We start from the raw sequence: 18,630 nt of genomic DNA, 5'->3' as shown, positions 1-18,630 counted from the left end.
TAAACACGAAGGTAATAAATCTGGTATTGGGGGAGTGTTCCGCAACAACAAAGGAAGATGGATATTAGGTTATCAAAAAATGGATAAGGCTATATCACCTCTGCATGCAGAACTTCAGGCAATCCATGAAGGCATGAAAATAGCAACCCATTACAACCTATTTCTACTAGAAATCAAAACAAACTCCACTGATATCCATGCACTTAATAATGATCATCTTGTTATGACTAATATTATTCATGCATGCAGGTTATTGATGCTCTAGCGGAAGGACCTGTCCTTATGGCATAACTTCCGGGAAGGAAACCAAGTAGCTCATCTTTTTGCAACAGATGCAAACAAAGACACCTTTTGGCAACCATGCAAGAAGTCAGCAAAACTACATCCAACACCACCTCATTTTGTTATCTCTCAACTTGCTAAAGATATGGATGTTGTTTACCTTTTCAAGAAGTCACTAGACATTACGGCTTGTAATAGACTAATACTCCTAGGCAACCAGAATGTCACAAACATTGGGCTACCAAGTCGTTACAAGCTGCATTCTCAGATCTTATGTACTAAGAACAATCTTTAATGCTTCTATAATATAAATATCCTTATTATCAAAAAAAAAAAAGTTATAACTTAACTATATAACTCGTTAATTTCATAATAAGTACGAAGATGAATTTTAGCCATACTATACTAGGTTCTAAACAATCAATAAAATCTTTCATTTTTTATACAAGTTCATGAAAATTGAAAACTAATCTATATTTTGAATAGTATACGTTACAAATAATTATTTGATAGCCTCATTGTATGAGGAATCTCCATACAACTAATTGAACTTGTTTTTAGTTTCAATTATTATTTTTTCTCCTGAACACGAACAATCTCCATTTTATTAATTAAAATGAGAATACAAAAACTTTCCAAGTTTGCTCACAATAAGTTATTGGATAAAGTTGCAGATGCATTGTGATAGTAAAATATTGACAGATTCAACAAGCAACATGGTAATAATGTCTTTACATTTGGAATTGGAATCTGTGTATCCATCTTCATCCTGAAAAAGTGTATCTAGTAATCGTGCAAGATTTAGAACTCTTTCGAGGATAGACATTGGTACTTCAGTAGGTGAAGTAATGCCTTGTTTATGTCTTTCCACGCATTCTTGACTTTCTTTTGAAACTCGACGTATGCTTCTTCTTTTGAAGCTCCATATTCTTTCATGTAGCATTCAATGACGGAAGCTACATGTCCTCTTTGTTGTTGAACCTAAGTCAATAGATTTCCTTATAATCTTCATCAGAATTTTACTTGTAATTAAGCATTTTTCGGTCATGTCTAAATTTCATATAGATAAGCCAAAATGAAGCAATTCCAATACATATTCTGGGGTAATTTCGTGCATGATCATTTAAATTTTATTTTATATACAAAAATTACTATTCTATTTTTTTGTAATAAAAAAATTACTCAACTTTTTCTAAGTCGCTAAATTATGTTTTATAACAAGAGAATCAATGAACTTCGCCAAAGTATCACAAAAAGTCACGAATTAAATAATAATTTTTGTAACCGAAAGATCATTTTTGTAATCAAAATGTCTATTGAGTTTCCCTCTCATGACTTCTGGTGATACTTAGGCAAACTTGGGTAACTTTTTAATTACAAAAGTAGTTTTGTAACTTTTCGTGATATTTAGCTAAAGTTGAATCATTTTTTTCATCGTAAAAAATAGTTTAGTAATTTTATTGCAATAAAGTAAAATTTATGTACAAAAACTTGATAAGTTGCCCCTTTGTCCCTTTTTTGGTTGTGCCAAGATCTAATAGTCAAATTAGTAAATGATAAGTTATGGTGTTTACTTCATGGTCGATAATATCATCCATTAATCTATAGATTATTGATGAAGTTCGAACAATTGAAGGCTCATTTGTGATCCATTCAAAAACATCTTTTGTTATAACTTCCTCCATACCAAGCAAGGAATTTGTTCCAAGTGTCATAAGGGCAGCGGTTACAAGTGCATTCTTCATACCAAGCAAGGAATTTGTTCCAAGTGTCATAAGGGCAGCGGTTACAAGTGCATTCTTCATATACTCCTCACATGTTGGAATGTAGCCCGCGTTCAACCATTCGGCTTCTTTAAAATAGGCTCTTACCAATTTTTTCATTCTAAAAGGAAATTTAAAAGGCAATAGGAGTTCAAGTTGATGGAGAAAGAAGAAGCTGAAATAGAAGCCCAGCACATCCCACCCAAACCACCAGACATCAGTACTACAAACACTAATACTATAACTACAAGCCTTCAAACATCCTTCAAAGAAAAACTACTGGCTCATCAGAATATATGATGTACAGCGATATGGCGGAAAATGAACATGCAAGGGAAGAACAAAATAAAACAGAGGATTCCATGCTTTTAAAATCAAATGAATTACATGAAGGCATAAGAACAATCCAACTATCAGAGAAGGACAAAAATAGAATGTATCTACCATGGAAACACTCCTTGATCATTAAGCTACTAGGTAAACGAATACAACACCAATATTTAGAAAAGAAAATACAAAAAATATGGAAACCATCGGAGAATTTCCCGCTGATAGATCTTGGCTCTGATTACTTTATTGCAAAATTTAGCAAGGAGAAAAACATGATCAGCGCCCTCCAAAATGGTCCATGGTTTATCAATGGCTTCTTCCTATCCATCAAGAAATCTGAACCAAACTTCAAAGCAAGCAATGCCACCCAAGAAAGGTCAGTCATTTGGCTACAACTTCCCCAGCTGCCTACTGAGTTCTACGATGCTATTATACTAAAGAAAATAGGCAACACCATAGGAAAACTTCTGAAGATTGATGCATGTACAAGTGCAGCACTGCGAGAAAGATATGCACGCCTCTGCATTGAGATGCAACTCGAAGAGCCAGTTCAACCTTGTATATCAATAGGCAACTACAAGCAGCAAATCATTTATGAAGGCGAGCACATCCTCTGCAAAGCTTGTGGAAGATTAGGACATACAACCCAGCACTGTTCTTATACCAAACTTACCCCCATATCTCGAGATGTAGAGCACAACATGGTGACTTCCACCACCTCCACAAACCACTGGCAAATGGTGGCATTCCATAAGAGGAGCAAAACACAGGCAAGTATACCACAACCAAGAGCAACAAGGAATAGTAAAGCACAGCCAGTACCATACCATCAAGGCACTCAAAGCGGATACACAGGTATTAATATCAAAATTTTTGAAGTAGTTACAGGTAAGTACCTCCACACTCAAAAACTCTCATATAGGTCTAAAGATACTGATGAATCCCAACCCCCTAATACCAGCCCAATATACTCACCAAACAAACAAACAATCATGAACTCAATTGGGAAAATGGACTCTAATATTTCTAACCAACCCCAGCTTCTCCATAATAAATTTGAAACTCTTCAGGAAATAGAGGAATACGAAGGAATGGACATCCCCACAGACATTCCTCTGAAACTACAAAACTTTTCCTCTTCCTCACATAAAAACTCTTCGATACAAACAAGAAACAAGGCCACAACACAACTGCCACGTGTACAAAATGTGGCTACCACCAATGAGCATGCTCAACACTTGCATGGAAAGTTGCTGCCAAATCTAGAAGCTAATAACAGCTACAACTTAGACGCTAATCACTCCTTGCATTAACTCAACACTCAATCTCCAAACGACAAGTCACACCCCATGCAACACACATGCAAACACTTGTCAGCGGACATTGTGAAAATGGACACACCTATGGACACCTCTAACCAAACAAATCCTATATACTCTCACACGGTTAATTCAACCAATCACACCCAAGTTTAATCTACCACAAAAGATATTCAATCTTTCTCCCTACCTTTACGACATTCCTCCGAAAATTTAAAAACAAATACTTCACAACAACAAAATTCCAAACCTACTATTACCTCTAAATAAAAGATCACGTCTGGGACTACTAACTTACAAAGTGCCTAGGAACTCATTTCAACCTCCCACGATGAACTTCAACAATCCAAACAACCCCATGCACATTCCAAACTTAGTCTACGCAACCCAACCATAGCATCAGGACCACCAACCTACCTCTTGGATCGAACAGGGTCTCCAAGGCCAAGCTCTCTTCTTCTCAATGTTGATAGAGGGACAGGAAGTCATGGTGATTATCCAAAATCAAAACTTCCTAGCACAAGTGGTGGCGGAGGGGATGAGAATGGCTATGGACAATTATATGAACCATATGTGGATGGCAAACATTCTCGATCCCCTAGCCCCAACAATTGCCCATGATCTTTACCAAACAATGCACAACCACTGGAACCTTCCACAACACTTCAATTCCCTCCTGAACATGAACCAAACGTTTGAAGTACCCTTTTTTCCATCACATGAGGTGACAGAAATGAACCCTCTATTCTTCCCTTGGACACCTCAACAAGCCCATCCACATCCTCATATGGCCCCTCCGATGGAACAAGGTCCAAATCTGGACCAGGAAGTACAAGAAGCAAAAGATCTATTGAATATGCTAAACAAATATTTTTAAACAACTTACCTTTAAACTGAAGTTTTATATACATATTGCGCTGCCCAGTGGCACTTCAAAGGTGCTCAATAGAGATAACTCCATCGATCAACACTGCAACAGCAAAGTATGCAGTGCTAGTGAACCCCACTCTAAGGGACAGCCCCTTCACGAAGGTAATTAACCATGCAACTAAACTCCAAAACCACTGCCCTATCATGAATACACCCACCGGCATAATCATTTGGAACGTTAGAGGCGCCAATAATGCAGACTTCAGACGTAACTTTAAGGAGCTTATAAATAATCACAACACATACATGGGGGACCTACTAGAAACAAAAATGGGCAACCATGCAACTCTTAGGGCAGATTTTAATTTCTCGAATTTAATAGAAATACCAGCGGTTGGCAGAGCTGGTGGTATTGTCATTATATGGGTTGACACAATGGTAGCAGTGGAGCGTGTTAGGCAAACTGATCAGGAATTTCATGCTCTAGTCCAGGTATTACCAAATCACAACCATTGGCTCTTTAGTTCAATTTATGCTAGTAACTCGTTATCAAGTAGGATAGATTTATGGAATAGCCTAAAGAATACTTTTGACAATTACAAAGGCCCATGGCTTATATGTGGTGATTTTAACGATGTCCTAAATCAAGAAGAGAAATGGGGAGGAAGGAATATTAAAAAAATAGGTCCTCCAGATTTTGGTCTTGTATAAACTACTGCAACCTAATTGACCTAGGATTCAAAGGTTGCCGTTACACATGGTCCAACCATAAATAGGAGGCAAGGTCTCATACTAGAAAGACTTGATCGATGCCTTGCTAATGAAGCATGGCTGGAATAATACCCCTCAGTGTTAGTTACTCACCTCCCAAAGACATACTCCGACCATAAACCTTTACTACTCAGACTTACTAATACTAGGACAAATACTAACAACCCATTTAGACTCGAAAAATATTGGCTAAGCCACCCTGAGTTTAATAAAGTCGTTGAGAAAAGCTGGAATAATAGAAACTTCAATGATGCCGAGGTTTGTTTCAAGACAAACGTCAGTGAATGGAGTGCTCACAATTTTGGTAATATCTTTGCCAATAAGAAAAGGATACTGGCTAGAATTAAGGGAATTCAAAACTCACCAAACTATACCTATAGCACTTTCCTTAGAAATTTAGAGCACACTCTAATCAATTATTATAACAACATTCTTCAACTAGAGGAAGATCATTGGAAGATTAGATCATGCCTGAATTGGCTTAATGAGGGCGATGCAAATACTAAATTTTTTCACATATCAGTCCTAAATAGGCGGAGGCGTAATAGTATCTCTTTCTTTAAAGACAACGCTGGCAATTGGATTACAGATCATTAAAAAATCATTGATCACACACACCACTATTTCAAAGATATATTCACTACCAATAATACACTATCAGAGTGGAATACTATTAAAAGTGCCTACACAAATTTCTCCAATATAGATGTCTCCTCCTTAGATAGGCCCCTAGCCACCCAAGAAATCATTTCTGCAGTATATTCCTTCAAGCCATACAAAGCCCCAGGACCTGATGGTATGCACCCAATATTCTATCAACGTCACTAGAACATTGTGGGACCCTCTGTCATACGGTTATGCAAAGAAATCTTCGCCCTATATAAAATCCCTGAGGAAATGAATCAAACCTTATTATGACTCATTCCCAAATTCAAGCATGCAAATAACCTTAATAATTTCCGACCAATAGGTCTCTGCAACACCACATACAAAATAATCACCAAAATAATTGTTAACAGGATCAAACCTTTCTTTCCTGAATTAATCAGCCCATGCCAAACCAGTTTTTTAAAAGGTAGGCGAGCATGTGACAATGCTATCATTATACAAGAAGTTATAAACCAATTCAAAAAAATAAAAGGGATGAATGGTCAACTGATAATCAAAATCGACCTTGAGAAAGCCTTTGACGGGCTAGATTGGTCGTTTGTCTACAAGGCCCTAGCCTTCTTCAAATTCCCACTAAAAATCACCTCTCTGATCATGAACTGCATAACCACAAGCAAAATAACAGTCTTAGTACATGGTGTTCAAACTAAGTTCTTTGAACCCTCGAGGGGGATTAGACAAGGGGACCCCCTATCCCCTTACCTGTTCATCCTAACCATGGAATTGCTTTCTATATACATACATCACCAAGTGGATCTTACTCTATGGATCCCCATTAGAATTGGGCCAAAGGGACCTCATGTATCACATATCTTTTACGTATATGACTTGACATTCATGGCCCAAGCAAATAAAAAATCCATCAATACCATTCACCACTCCTTAGTAACTTTTTGTTCCCTATCAGGCCACAAAATTAACAACACCAAGTCCAAAATTCTCTTCTCCGATAACTGCTCAAGTGCCATAAAAGACTATGCAATAGACCTTTTTAACATTAACCCAACTAGCCAATTTGGCAAGTATTTGGGTTTCCCCATTACCAATAACAAGACCAAACCATCTGACTTCTAATTTGTAATTGACAATATGAGGAAGAAACTTTCTAACTGGAAAATAAATTTCCTCACCCTTGCGGGACGAGCAACCCTTGTAAAGGCTGCCCTCAATGCCATCCCTAACCATAATATGCAGTACATATCCCTCCCAAAAAATCCTTCACCAAATTGATAAAATCCAATAGGACTTTATTTAGGGGACAACTACAATTAAAAAAAATACACTACATCTCGTGAGATGTTGTAACCCTTCCAAAGGAATTAGGTGGCTGGGGGATACCCAAGGTATGGCACAAAACCAAGTCATTCTAGCGGGACTTGCATGGAGACTATTCGCCAATCCATCAACCATGTGAGCAGACACTCTAATTCAAAGAAACAGCAATAAGCCTAATGCTAAGACCACCTCCTTCATTTGGAAAAATGTCCTGAAGGGATGGGAAACCATCAACAAAGGATTGGCTTGGGATATTGGCAATGGTAAATCCATAAACTTCTACTATAGATGCTGGATCCCAAAAAAAACAAACATTCGCTCAATCATTCAAGGCCCTCTTAACAAGAATGATAGCAACTTGACCCTTGACCAGGTTTGGCTAAATGATCAGTGGAACTGGTCCAAAATATCATTCGATCTATCCAGATATATTGCTACTGACATCACCCCCATCTCCATCTCAAAAACCCCCTTGCCGTAGACACACCCGTTTGGATGCTCAACGCAAATGGCACCTTCACAACCCACTCAATTTACAAATTACTTCACCAACACACCCAAAAGGCCACCGGCTATGATTGAATTTGGAAACTGCATACCCTAAACAAAATCAAATTTTTTCTGTGGCAATACTTTAAAAATAGATTACCCACTAACTCCTACCTTTATCAAATTGGTGTCTCAATTGACAACACTTGCATGATTTGTAGGATGGCAGAAGAAACCATAACTCATATCTTCCTTGAATGCACTGTAGCACGCTCATTCTGAGACAACACAGGCACTGACATCAACACCATCCCTCACAACAAACACTGGCTATTAGCTATTAAAGATCTTCAAGTACCGATTACTCACAACTCCATAACTTGGGAAGATGTTTTTCCTTTTGCAATATGGCACCTTTATCTAAATAGAAACAACAACTACTTCCACAATTACTCAAACAACTTAAATTACCATATGGTTAATACACGAGCCATTGAGTTTAAATTACTAGCCTCCAATTACAAATGCACAACGCAGAAAACTCCGGTACACATTAAATGGTACCCACCACTACCTCATAACTACAAATTAAACATAGATGTTTCCTTGGGTAGCCACAACAAGGGAGGCATTGGGGGCATAATAAGAAATAGTCAGGGAGACATGATTGTAGGATTTACTAACAAAACCAAAGCCTACAACCCTACTCATGCAGAATTACAGGCACTTCATGCAGGTTTAAAATTGGCACATGACAAAGGACTAGCACCACTGGAGATTGACACTGACTCGACGGACATAATCCAACTGCTCCAACATAATATCTTTCCTGCTTATACTAACACTATCTTGGAATGCAGGTACTCGTTGAAGAAATTGGGGAATCTAGTGGTCCGGCATAGCTTCCGTGAAGGCAACAAAGTGGCACACTTTTTGTGTAAATTGGGTTCCAAGCAACAACACCTAAGCTCTACTATAACTATTTTGCACTCACCTCCAGATCCAGTAAAGAGGATGATCCAGGAAGACAAAAATGAAGCATCTACTACTAGACTAGTATCTAGCTCTATATGTAATACACTAGTAGTGCTTGAAAACCTTAGTATTATCCCTACTAAGAGGAACAGTGGTGAAACACAACTACTGGGAGAAGAACGGGGTAGTTGATCTACTGGCAAAGGAAGGAGCAAGAAAAGAACTTTTTGGAAGAACAACCATGCTGGGCAGTTCCTCCGGTGTTTGCAAATAAAGTTTTTTGGGCAGACATATTGTGTATATTGTGCAACCCCTCTGATTAGTGGAGGACGCACGTGGTGGCAAGCGGGTTCCCCTTTATCAAAAAATAATACTGTGTATATGTATAAATTACGATTGAAGTTGCATAAAATTAGTATAAATATTTAATTTGAACCCACTTAACAACTACTATTTTACGACTAAAGTTATGTACTTCTAAGATTGAACCCGCTAACATAAAATTCTGGGTCCGTCACTGGCTCTGATGATGTACCTATTTTATATTAGCTGCTAATATAATCATCCTTTAAACAAAAAAAACTACTACTATATACAGGTGAAATTTTGAAATATAATAATGAATTAACGACGAAAAAGAAAAGTGATAGGGCAGAAATAAGTTACTTGAAGACATGTAATGGCCTTGTTGTCTCACAAGTCGAAAGCGAAGAGCAACAACGTAAAGGTTGTCATCATTAATATTCTCACTCGCGTCAAAGATATTTTGAATGGATGTTTTGATCTCATTATTGAAATGATATGCTACTCCCAATGTTGGATTGTGTCTATCAACACATGTTTTTGTGTAGTGTTATCAGGAGTTTCTACCAACATTTTCCTGACTTTATCTTCTAACTCTTCAAGTTCAAGTTTTTCTTGGGTAGTAATTTCCTACAAGAGAAAATTGAGCATATATAGTAGTAGTATTAGTTTTGAGCATATTGTATAATTAGTTGTGATTAATGTAGGGGAAATGTGCAATTCTTGTGTACTTACAGTTTGTTGAGAAGTGTAGGAGAGGAAATGGTGTCCCCAAACGGTTGAACGAAAATCTGCCAAAGGACGTGAGCTATCCATTGCTTGCCTTAATATTATGCGACGACCAGAGCTGGCCGGAAAACCATATGAGTGTACTCTGAGTTGATGAGAAGTAGTAGCGTTTTCCCAAATAGTCAATTGAAATTTTGAAAACTAAGGAAAATCGACCATTAATACTCGACTCATTAGTCTCTATCTCTCACTTATGGTTCCGTTGCAGTTAACAGTACTCAAAACATATAGTGACAACATGCAGCGAGATGGAGAGGAGGCTCACTGGAGAATCGACATACAGACTACTATCCCTGTTTAATTCTGAAATGCTCTGATTCATATTCTCACTGTATAAAAAAAAAAAGGTGAACTACACCCCTTTAAATTGTCCACAACGATCAAACAACCTCTTCAACTAACCCATTCACCATTTAGACACTTCAAGTGATTATTAAGTGTATCAAGTAAACACCCGGGTGCAGCAGACTACATACGTGAGTTACAATTGCCAATGAACTGTTAAATGAGACAATTAAAGTACGACACGTGTAATTTATAATAAAAAAGACACATATAATAACAAAACTAGAAAATACATCTAAAGAAGAAAAATAAACCCCTTTCCTGTACTTTTATCAAAACCAGCGCCTACTCCCCCTCTTCCCCCCCCCCCCTTCATCTTCTTCTATGCTCTCATTCCCATCCTCTTTCCCCTGCCTTTGGCAAATTCACCCAACAAATTAAAACTCATACAAATATGAAATAACATAGTTTAGCCAAATAGAGAATCCACTAAGGAATTATTAATGGACCTCGCCGGAAAAGCTCCTCTTATACGATCTCTATCGCCGGAAAATTCATTCTCCAAGCAAAACTAAAAAAAATGATTCTATTGGAATCTTCAGTTTCTCTCTCCATTATTTTCTTAATTATGAATTTAGGCTTATATCACTTTTTTCTCTAATTTATTATTTTTGGTGTAAAATTATCTTTAAAAATGTCCCCCGGTGAAGATGAAAGAGGGTGGAGAAATTGTGTTCTTATGATAAAGATGTGGGTGACAGAACTGACAAAAAAAGTTGTTGTTTTTCGCAGCAACAACATTTTTGTTGCCTTCTTTCGCTGGGTCTGGGACTGATTTTGGGTCGACGGAACTAGGCGGAGCTCCGAAGGTTACGAGCAATAGAGTTTTGTGGTGAAAGGCGGCAGTTTCTTGTAGTTTTCGGTGCTTAGTTCGAGCTTTAATGGCTGGTTTTCCTCGCCTCTATAGCAGTTTCACGGTGGGGTTGAGGTGGTTTAGTTCATAATAAAGAAAGAAGAGAGGTTTAGTTACAGCTGGTTTAGCTAGCTACTGCTCTAAGGTTTCTTGGTTTTTTTGTCAAAGAAAAATAAAATTAGGCTGAAAAAATGACTTGACGCGCTCAAATTTTGTTCGTAAATAGGCATATGCCTTATCAGCAACATGTGTTTACTTGATACACTTAATAGTCATTTGAAGTGTCTAAATGGTAAATTGGTCAGTTGAGGAGGTTGTTTGATCGTTGTGGACAACTTAAAGGGGTCGTTTATGTATTTCGCCCATAAAAAATAATTATAGGGTTCAAAATGAGGGGAGAAGCTATGTGTACTCAAGGGTGTTCAAATTTTGAATACATAGAACTTAGACATCGATATTTTATTTCTTTATAATAAAAAAATTAAAATTACATAAAATATAATAAATCATAAATTTTAAAGTTAAAAATATTTTTAAATTACATTGAAAACGTACGTGCTATGAGAACATCCCCTTCTTTTCGTTTTAATAAATCATATTCATCTTGTATATAATACTTTCATTTCTTGTGGTGATGTGGAGTTTGACACGACACCTTTACCGTGTAATTATTTAGGCGAAGAGGTCGCATAGGAGAGGGCGTAAAAACCTGACCTCCTAAGAAAGATTACAACAAGTAGGATAACAAAAGAAGAAGAAGAAGAAGAGAATGGATGTCGCCCATACTAGTTTTAGCTCCCAAAAGGGTGCCTGATCATATATAATGATGAAAAGCAAACAAGAAAATCCCTTAATTCCGTTGAAGGGAAAAAGTATTCTGACATGTTAAATAATAATTATCTCATATTATTAGTGGACCCCTTGCAATTTCGCTCTTTTTCTACTCCTATAATTTAAATTAATACTTATAATTGACACGAGGATCTTCCCTTTTCTAACTTTCGAAAATTATATAGGGGCCTCGATTTTAGCGTTACCGAAAAGACGTATCCATATCAGAAATCTTATCTAACCTGTTTATGTCAACGTACTGCATAATGCTTTTATTTATCACATTTTCTTAATAATAATCATATGCAATGGATCCATTAGTGCAGTTAGAATATCATTGGACCTTTGTGCATTTCTAGAGATTTTAATACTATTATTGATCCTACAGAAAAAAAAAAGTACGTAGCAAACCTCATAGAATGGAGAAAAATTGGAAGTTTATATTATGTATTCAAAAGTGTGGAATGATTGATAGTGATTTCATAAGGCTCAGATTTACTTGGTGTGATTGCAGGGGCAATGAGAACATGATACGTGTAACACCTCCTTTTTGCGCGCCCGCCCCGAAGGGTTAAATGCGCGAGGGAGTTTTTCCAATTTAAGTGACAATATTCGAAATGGGATTATTTATTTAATTCAGAGTCGCCACTTGGGAAAGGTTTGGCTTTTGGTGTCCCAAGTCACCGGTTTATCTTGAATCCCAAATCGAGGAATTTTTAGACTTTTCCAAATGAAGTCTGCGAACCAGAAATTCTAAGTAAGGAATTTTGTTGACCCGAGGGAAGGTGTTAGGCACCCTCGAATCCCGTGGTTCTAGCACGGTCGCTTAAATTGTTATAATGGCTAAATATCTGATTCAAATACATGTTATGACTATATATGCTTTTATTAAATTTAAAACCGTTTTTATCATTATCATTTATTTTTATAGAATTGCAACGTCGTGAAAATGCATCTCGAACCACGTCACAATCAATGCACCCGTAGTTGTTAACACATTTCGACTCCGTTGAGATTTGGATTCGGGTCACATCAATGTGCACCCAAGTTTAATAGTGTAATTTATTAAGGGCGCCTCAGGGGGTCTAGCGCGTTATTATTTGTAGAAGGCCATGAAATTTATTAAATGGCCTATCCTGAATTCTAGATAATTATCAAGGTTATTTATTGAGGGCCCCGCGATTTACATCTCATTTGGCGAGGCTCGTCTCATTATTTTAGAAGGAACATCCTAAAACGGTTACATTTCTGATGTGTTTATCTCTTAAAAATAGAAGAAAAGATGCGTGCTATTTTTAACTATGTGTTTGGCCCAAATCCGGATTTTAGCTAATCGTCCGATTAATTATTTACGGACTGAAGAAACATTGTACCTCATGAAAACATGCTTTGAACTTGATAAAAGAAATGTATATGGGATTGATGAAATGCTACGACTGTTACAAGAGCTCCCTAACTTTAACTTATTCAGACAAGATTAATTAAAATTGCTTGTTTAGGAAATGCGACTAATGGTATTTGAAACTCATCCTGTAAACTGCTTCACGCAAACTGAAACTCAAGAGTTTGAAACTGTATTGTCTTTAGCTAGATCTAAACAATTATTTGCCCTTACATATTCGAAACATGCTTAAATAGCGAGTTTGAGTTAACAATTGTATTAAAATGGCTGCACATTTCATGGATTGTATTTACATCTTATGTACTACTAAACGAATAAAATGTCACAGTTTCAGATTGGCATAAACTTTAATTAAGTACAACCTTACTAATGTGTCTCTATTAGGCTAACAGACCAAGAAACTACATATCTTAACAACATTAAAAAAGCAATTCATAAGCAATACAACAGGTGCTTCTAACTCCTTCAAATCTTTTGATTCATGCTTTCATTGTTACATCAAATGCGAGTCTTAGTATGTACCTGGATATTGGATACAACAGAAGGAGCAAGGGGTCAGTAGGGCAATAGAAGCGATACCAAACAGCAGCAGTAACAGCAGGTACCAATAGAACAGAAATCCCAATGCAAGAGGCCAGTAAAGCCAATGAAGGAAAGGCAGAATGAGACAAATTCCCAGTAGTAATGGAGTCAGAGAATCAAGCAATCCAATTCCAGGGGAAGCCAACAACACAAATCCAAACAATAGACTTAACTGACACTTGAAGGAAAACAGGACTAACTTGGACAGTTTGAACAAAATGAGAATCGAACAAACAGTAGGGAGAAGACAATTCCTGATTTTTGTGATATCCCTTTCCCTATCTCCTTTCTTTTCAAGTTCTAATGTCAGTCCTCAATTTGAAATCTATTTGGATTATCAAAGAGAAAACTTTTCCAGTTTCTGTTTTCAGAATTTGAACTCTCAGATGTTCCCTCTCAGTGTCTCTCTCTATCTCTGTATGCTTTTTTGTGTATCTCTATCAGCTCTCTCTTTCAAAACTCCTCACAGTGTGTGTATTTTTCTTTTTCAGTTCTGATTCCCCCCTTATCTCTGTATGTCCTCCCTTTTATAAGCCTTCATATTACCCCTTTTACAGCCTGATAGATTATCACCAATACCCCTCCCATGTGCCTCCCATTTTCCATCCCAACTTTAGCTAATTAAGTATTAGACCCCATTCACATTCCCTGGCAGATTCAACTTTTCCATTTTATTAACTAAAAGCAAGTATGGGCAGTAGAATATATCTGACAGCATATGCTGTCAAACCATTTTAAAATTGAAAGCCCTTTTATGCAGGAAAACAGGCTGTGCACAAGGCACATGAGGTGCACCAATGCACATGCTGTGCTAAGTGCACATGCCCTCCATTTCAGAACTTTAAACAAACAATCCTTTTTACATTACTGATCAATTCAAACAGCTATAAGTAAACAAAAACTGGTTCTTAATTGACTCAACAAATGCTTAGCAGAAGTAAATCGATTTGTTATTGTTCGGACAGTTGAAACTAATTGACGACACATGTCGACTCGACTATATTAGCATTAACATACACAATCGTAACCAAAAATCCGACATTTAACAGTATCGACCCATAATTCGAATTATACTGACTGAGCAAAGTGGTACTCGAGGAACCAATTGCTCAGTCAACATTTAAAGCTCAATTATTGTACAACAAATACATATGTCTTATCAGAATAGGAGGGGGGGATTTTAGACAAACAAACAGAGGTTCAGGCAAAGCGGTTGAAGCACAGTTGATAGAAGTCAAGGACAGAAAACGAACAGACCCTTACAACAATCAAACGAACCAAAACAACTAAGAAAAGAAAGAAACTCACCTTAAACCGCAAAAGATCAAAACCTTAACTCGGACTTGGTCAGGCCTTTCTTAAGGCTGAACGGACTTTAAACGAAGTGTTTCTCAGATGAGAAACACTTTGATTAAAGTCCATTAGACCTTAATCTCTTCGGTTGAACCAGTGACGGAGGAACACAAAACTTTCAAAACTTAGATCTGGGATTCAGGCTTCCCTGGTTAGATTCGGACCAAACCAAGTATGGTTTGGTCACGAGGAGGGTCTGGGGAGTGTCTGGTGTGAAGCTGGGGTTGGTTGGTGTAAACCGAGTTTTGACTCGAATCTTCAAATGAAGATTCGAGGACCTAGGGGATGATTCGAACTACATGGTTAACAGATCCATGTTCAGGATGGAAAGGGGGTTCTAGGGTGTTAAGGGGAAGGTCACCGGCGTTCATGCCGCCGGTTTTCATGGTGGGGGATACAGGGGCGGCTCTAGGGTTTGATGAGGATGAGGTTGAAGACGGAAGGCTGGGGTGTCGGATGGGGGGCAGGGTAAGGATCTGGGCTTATATAGTTAGTGGGTGGGTTGATCTCAACCGTTAGATCAATCTAGATCTACGGTTTGGATCTGATGGTCTTAAGTGAAACAGTGTCGTTTCAAGTGTTGAGGGTTTGGGTTCGGTCCGGGTGTAAACGGGTCGGGGCCATTGGTGGGTTATGGAAATGTGATCTTGGCCGTTGATTAATCTGAGATCAACGGCCTAGACCACACTGGGTTAAAACGGTGTCGTTTAGACACCCTCGGTATCAACCTGGACTGGACTGGGCAGGCCTGGGTTTTGGGCTGTTTGTTTGGGCCAATTTTGATAAATTGGCCCAAGTCCGGAAAGGCAGGGTCCCTTTTTTTTTTCTTTTATTATAAAAATACAAAAATCAAATTAAAATAAACACCTAATACAATTATTCACACACACATTAAAATAATTCAAAACGGGTAAAATTAAACAAAAAATAAACACCTAACGACCGGATTACGGTTCGAATTATGCATGACACACACATTTTTTGTGTTTTGTTTTAATCAAGTAAATAAATAAAAATGGGCAAAGTCACAAATAAATCAACAAAGTGCCGTACAGAAATCGAAAAATTGTACAGCAAGACCAATTTTATTCTTTTGGAGCGACTGTCGCGCAAAACAAAAATCACGTGCTCACAGCTGCCCCTCTTTGTTCGGAAACACGAAGAGTTTCCGTGCAAAGATAAAGTGAGCGTGTATGAGCGATTTTTGCCTATGGGCCACTCCGTATGAAGCATGTTTTTGAAAGATCTGACCGAATCTTGCTTCAAAGATTTCCTACATATCCTGGGCTAAACAGGAATCAGGTCAATGTAGTTCGAGAAGTTTTGGTAGCTGGGACTACCATGGGACTGCAATGCTTGCTGCTACTGCTGTTGTCACTGCTACGTCACTGACCGCCTTATTACAACCAAACGAAAATTGGAAACTGAACTAACTACTTATATGCATATCAACTACTAGTTACAAGATTCCTATCTATGATTCTTTTACGACTTGATCTTGGGTCTTAGCTGATTCTGATTGTAGACTTCGATCTGAATCTTGATGCTCGCGAGTTGCGGCGACTTGTTTAACCTCTGGGATACTGAGTGAGACGCGATTGGCAGGGTTCAGGCCCTTAATCAAACGTTGGAGTTAATCCTCCTTGCATTTACTCCGATATCTCGGGACATTTTCTCTTTTTTTCTTTTTTCTTCTTTGATTCCGAACTGGGATTCATCTCGTGGGTCATTTCGATCCATGTGGCTCGAGGTCAGACCTGCGGGAGAAAACAAACGAACGAAATTTTCTGCCCCAGTTTCACTAGGAAAATTTCGTTAATTATTCACCAGGAAGTTCGTAAAATTGATGAAAGAGGATATGCATGCTCAGTTCAGGGTTGGAGCCCTAATACCGACTAGCTGGGGAAAGGTTCAGTTTAGGGTTTAAAACCCTAACGCCGAACAAAGGAAGAATTCAGTTTAGGGTTTAAAACCCTAATGCTGACTAAAAGGAAAATTCAGTTTAGGGTTTAAAACCCTAATGCTGGCTGAAAGGAAAAAGTTCAGTTTAGGGTTTAAAACCCTAATACTGACTAAAAGGAAAATTCAGTTTAGGGTTTTAAAACCCTAATGCTGATTGCATGGAAAAGCTCAGTTTAGGGTTTAAAACCCTAATGCTGGCTGAAAGGAAAAAGTTCAGTTTAGAGTTTAAAACCCCAACGCTGACTAAAAGGAAAATTCAGTTTAGGGTTTAAAACCCTAATGTTGATTAAAAGGAAAATTCAGTTTAGGGTTTAAAACCCTAATGCTGATTGCATGGAAAAGCTCAGTTTAGAGTTTAAAACTCTAATACTGGCTGAAAGGAAAAAGTTCAGTTTAGGGTTTAAAACCCTAATGCTGACTAAAAGGAAAATTCAGTTTAGGGTTTAAAACCCTAATGCTGACTAAAAGGAAAATTCGGTTTAGGGTTTAAAACCCTAATGCTGATTGCATGGAAAAGCTCAGTTTAGGGTTTAAAACCCTAATGCTGGCTGAAAGGAAAAAGTTCAGTTTAGGGTTTAAAACCCTAATGCTGACTAAAAGGAAAATTCAGTTTAGGGTTTAAAACCCTAATGCTGATTGCATGGAAAAGCTCAGTTTAGGGTTTAAAACCCTAACGCTGGCTGAAAGGAAAAAGTTTAGTTTAGGGTTTAAAACCCTAATGCTGACTAAAAGGAAAATTCAGTTTAGGGTTTAAAACCCTAATGCTGATTGCATGGAAAAGCTCAGTTTAGGGTTTAAAACCCTAATGCTGGCTGAAAGGAAAAAGTTCAGTTTAGGGTTTAAAACCCTAATGCTGACTAAAAGGAAAATTCAGTTTAGGGTTTAAAACCCCAATGCTGACTAAAAGAAAAATTGAGTTTAGGGTTTAAAACCCTAATGCTGATTGCATGGAAAAGCTCAGTTTAGAGTTTAAAACTCTAATGCTGGCTGAAAGGAAAAAGTTCAGTTTAGGGTTTAAAACCCTAATGCTGACTAAAAGGAAAATTCAGTTTAGAGTTTAAAACCCTAATGCTGATTGCATGGAAAAGCTCAGTTTAGAGTTTAAAACTCTAATGCTGGCTGAAAGGGAAAAGTTCAGTTTAGGGTTTAAAACCCTAATGCTGACTAAAAGAAAAATTCAGTTTAGGGTTTAAAACCCTAATGCTGATTGCATGGAAAAGCTCAGTTTAGAGTTTAAAACTCTAATGCTGGCTGAAAGGGAAAAGTTCAGTTTAGGGTTTAAAACTCTAATGCTGGCTGAAAGGAAAAAGTTCAGTTTAGGGTTTAAAACCCTAATGCTGACTAAAAGAAAAATTCAGTTTAGGGTTTAAAACCCTAATGCTGATTGCATGAAAAAGCTCAGTTTAGAGTTTAAAACTCTAATGCTGGCTGAAAGGGAAAAGTTCAGTTTAGGGTTTAAAACCCTAA

At 37.6% G+C, this 18,630-nt stretch overlaps 1 protein-coding gene and 1 pseudogene across 1 annotated transcript; one reads left to right on the top strand and one right to left on the bottom strand.

The window, feature by feature from the left end:
* Window positions 1-937: 937 nt before the first annotated feature.
* Window positions 938-2,183, bottom strand: LOC142163111 (terpene synthase 9-like; annotated as a pseudogene).
* Window positions 2,184-2,341: 158 nt separating this feature from the next.
* Window positions 2,342-9,101, top strand: LOC107790241 (uncharacterized). Its single transcript, XM_016612148.2, has 2 exons — window positions 2,342-3,230; window positions 8,629-9,101. The coding sequence occupies exons 1-2, from the start codon at window positions 2,342-2,344 to the stop codon at window positions 8,637-8,639; spliced, it is 900 nt and encodes a 299-aa protein (XP_016467634.1). The 3' UTR covers window positions 8,640-9,101.
* Window positions 9,102-18,630: the final 9,529 nt, after the last annotated feature.

This window comes from Nicotiana tabacum, chromosome 8, assembly GCF_000715075.1.
Source record: "Nicotiana tabacum cultivar K326 chromosome 8, ASM71507v2, whole genome shotgun sequence".
In the NCBI taxonomy this organism is placed as follows: Eukaryota; Viridiplantae; Streptophyta; class Magnoliopsida; order Solanales; family Solanaceae; genus Nicotiana; species Nicotiana tabacum.
The sequence above is the reverse complement of the archived record's forward strand: the minus strand, read 5'-3'. Positions and strand labels throughout refer to the sequence as shown.

Excerpts from the sequence above, each read along its gene's own strand:
- LOC107790241 (XM_016612148.2), top strand. The coding sequence starts at position 2,342 with ATGATGTACAGCGATATGGCGGAAAATGAACATGCAAGGGAAGAACAA.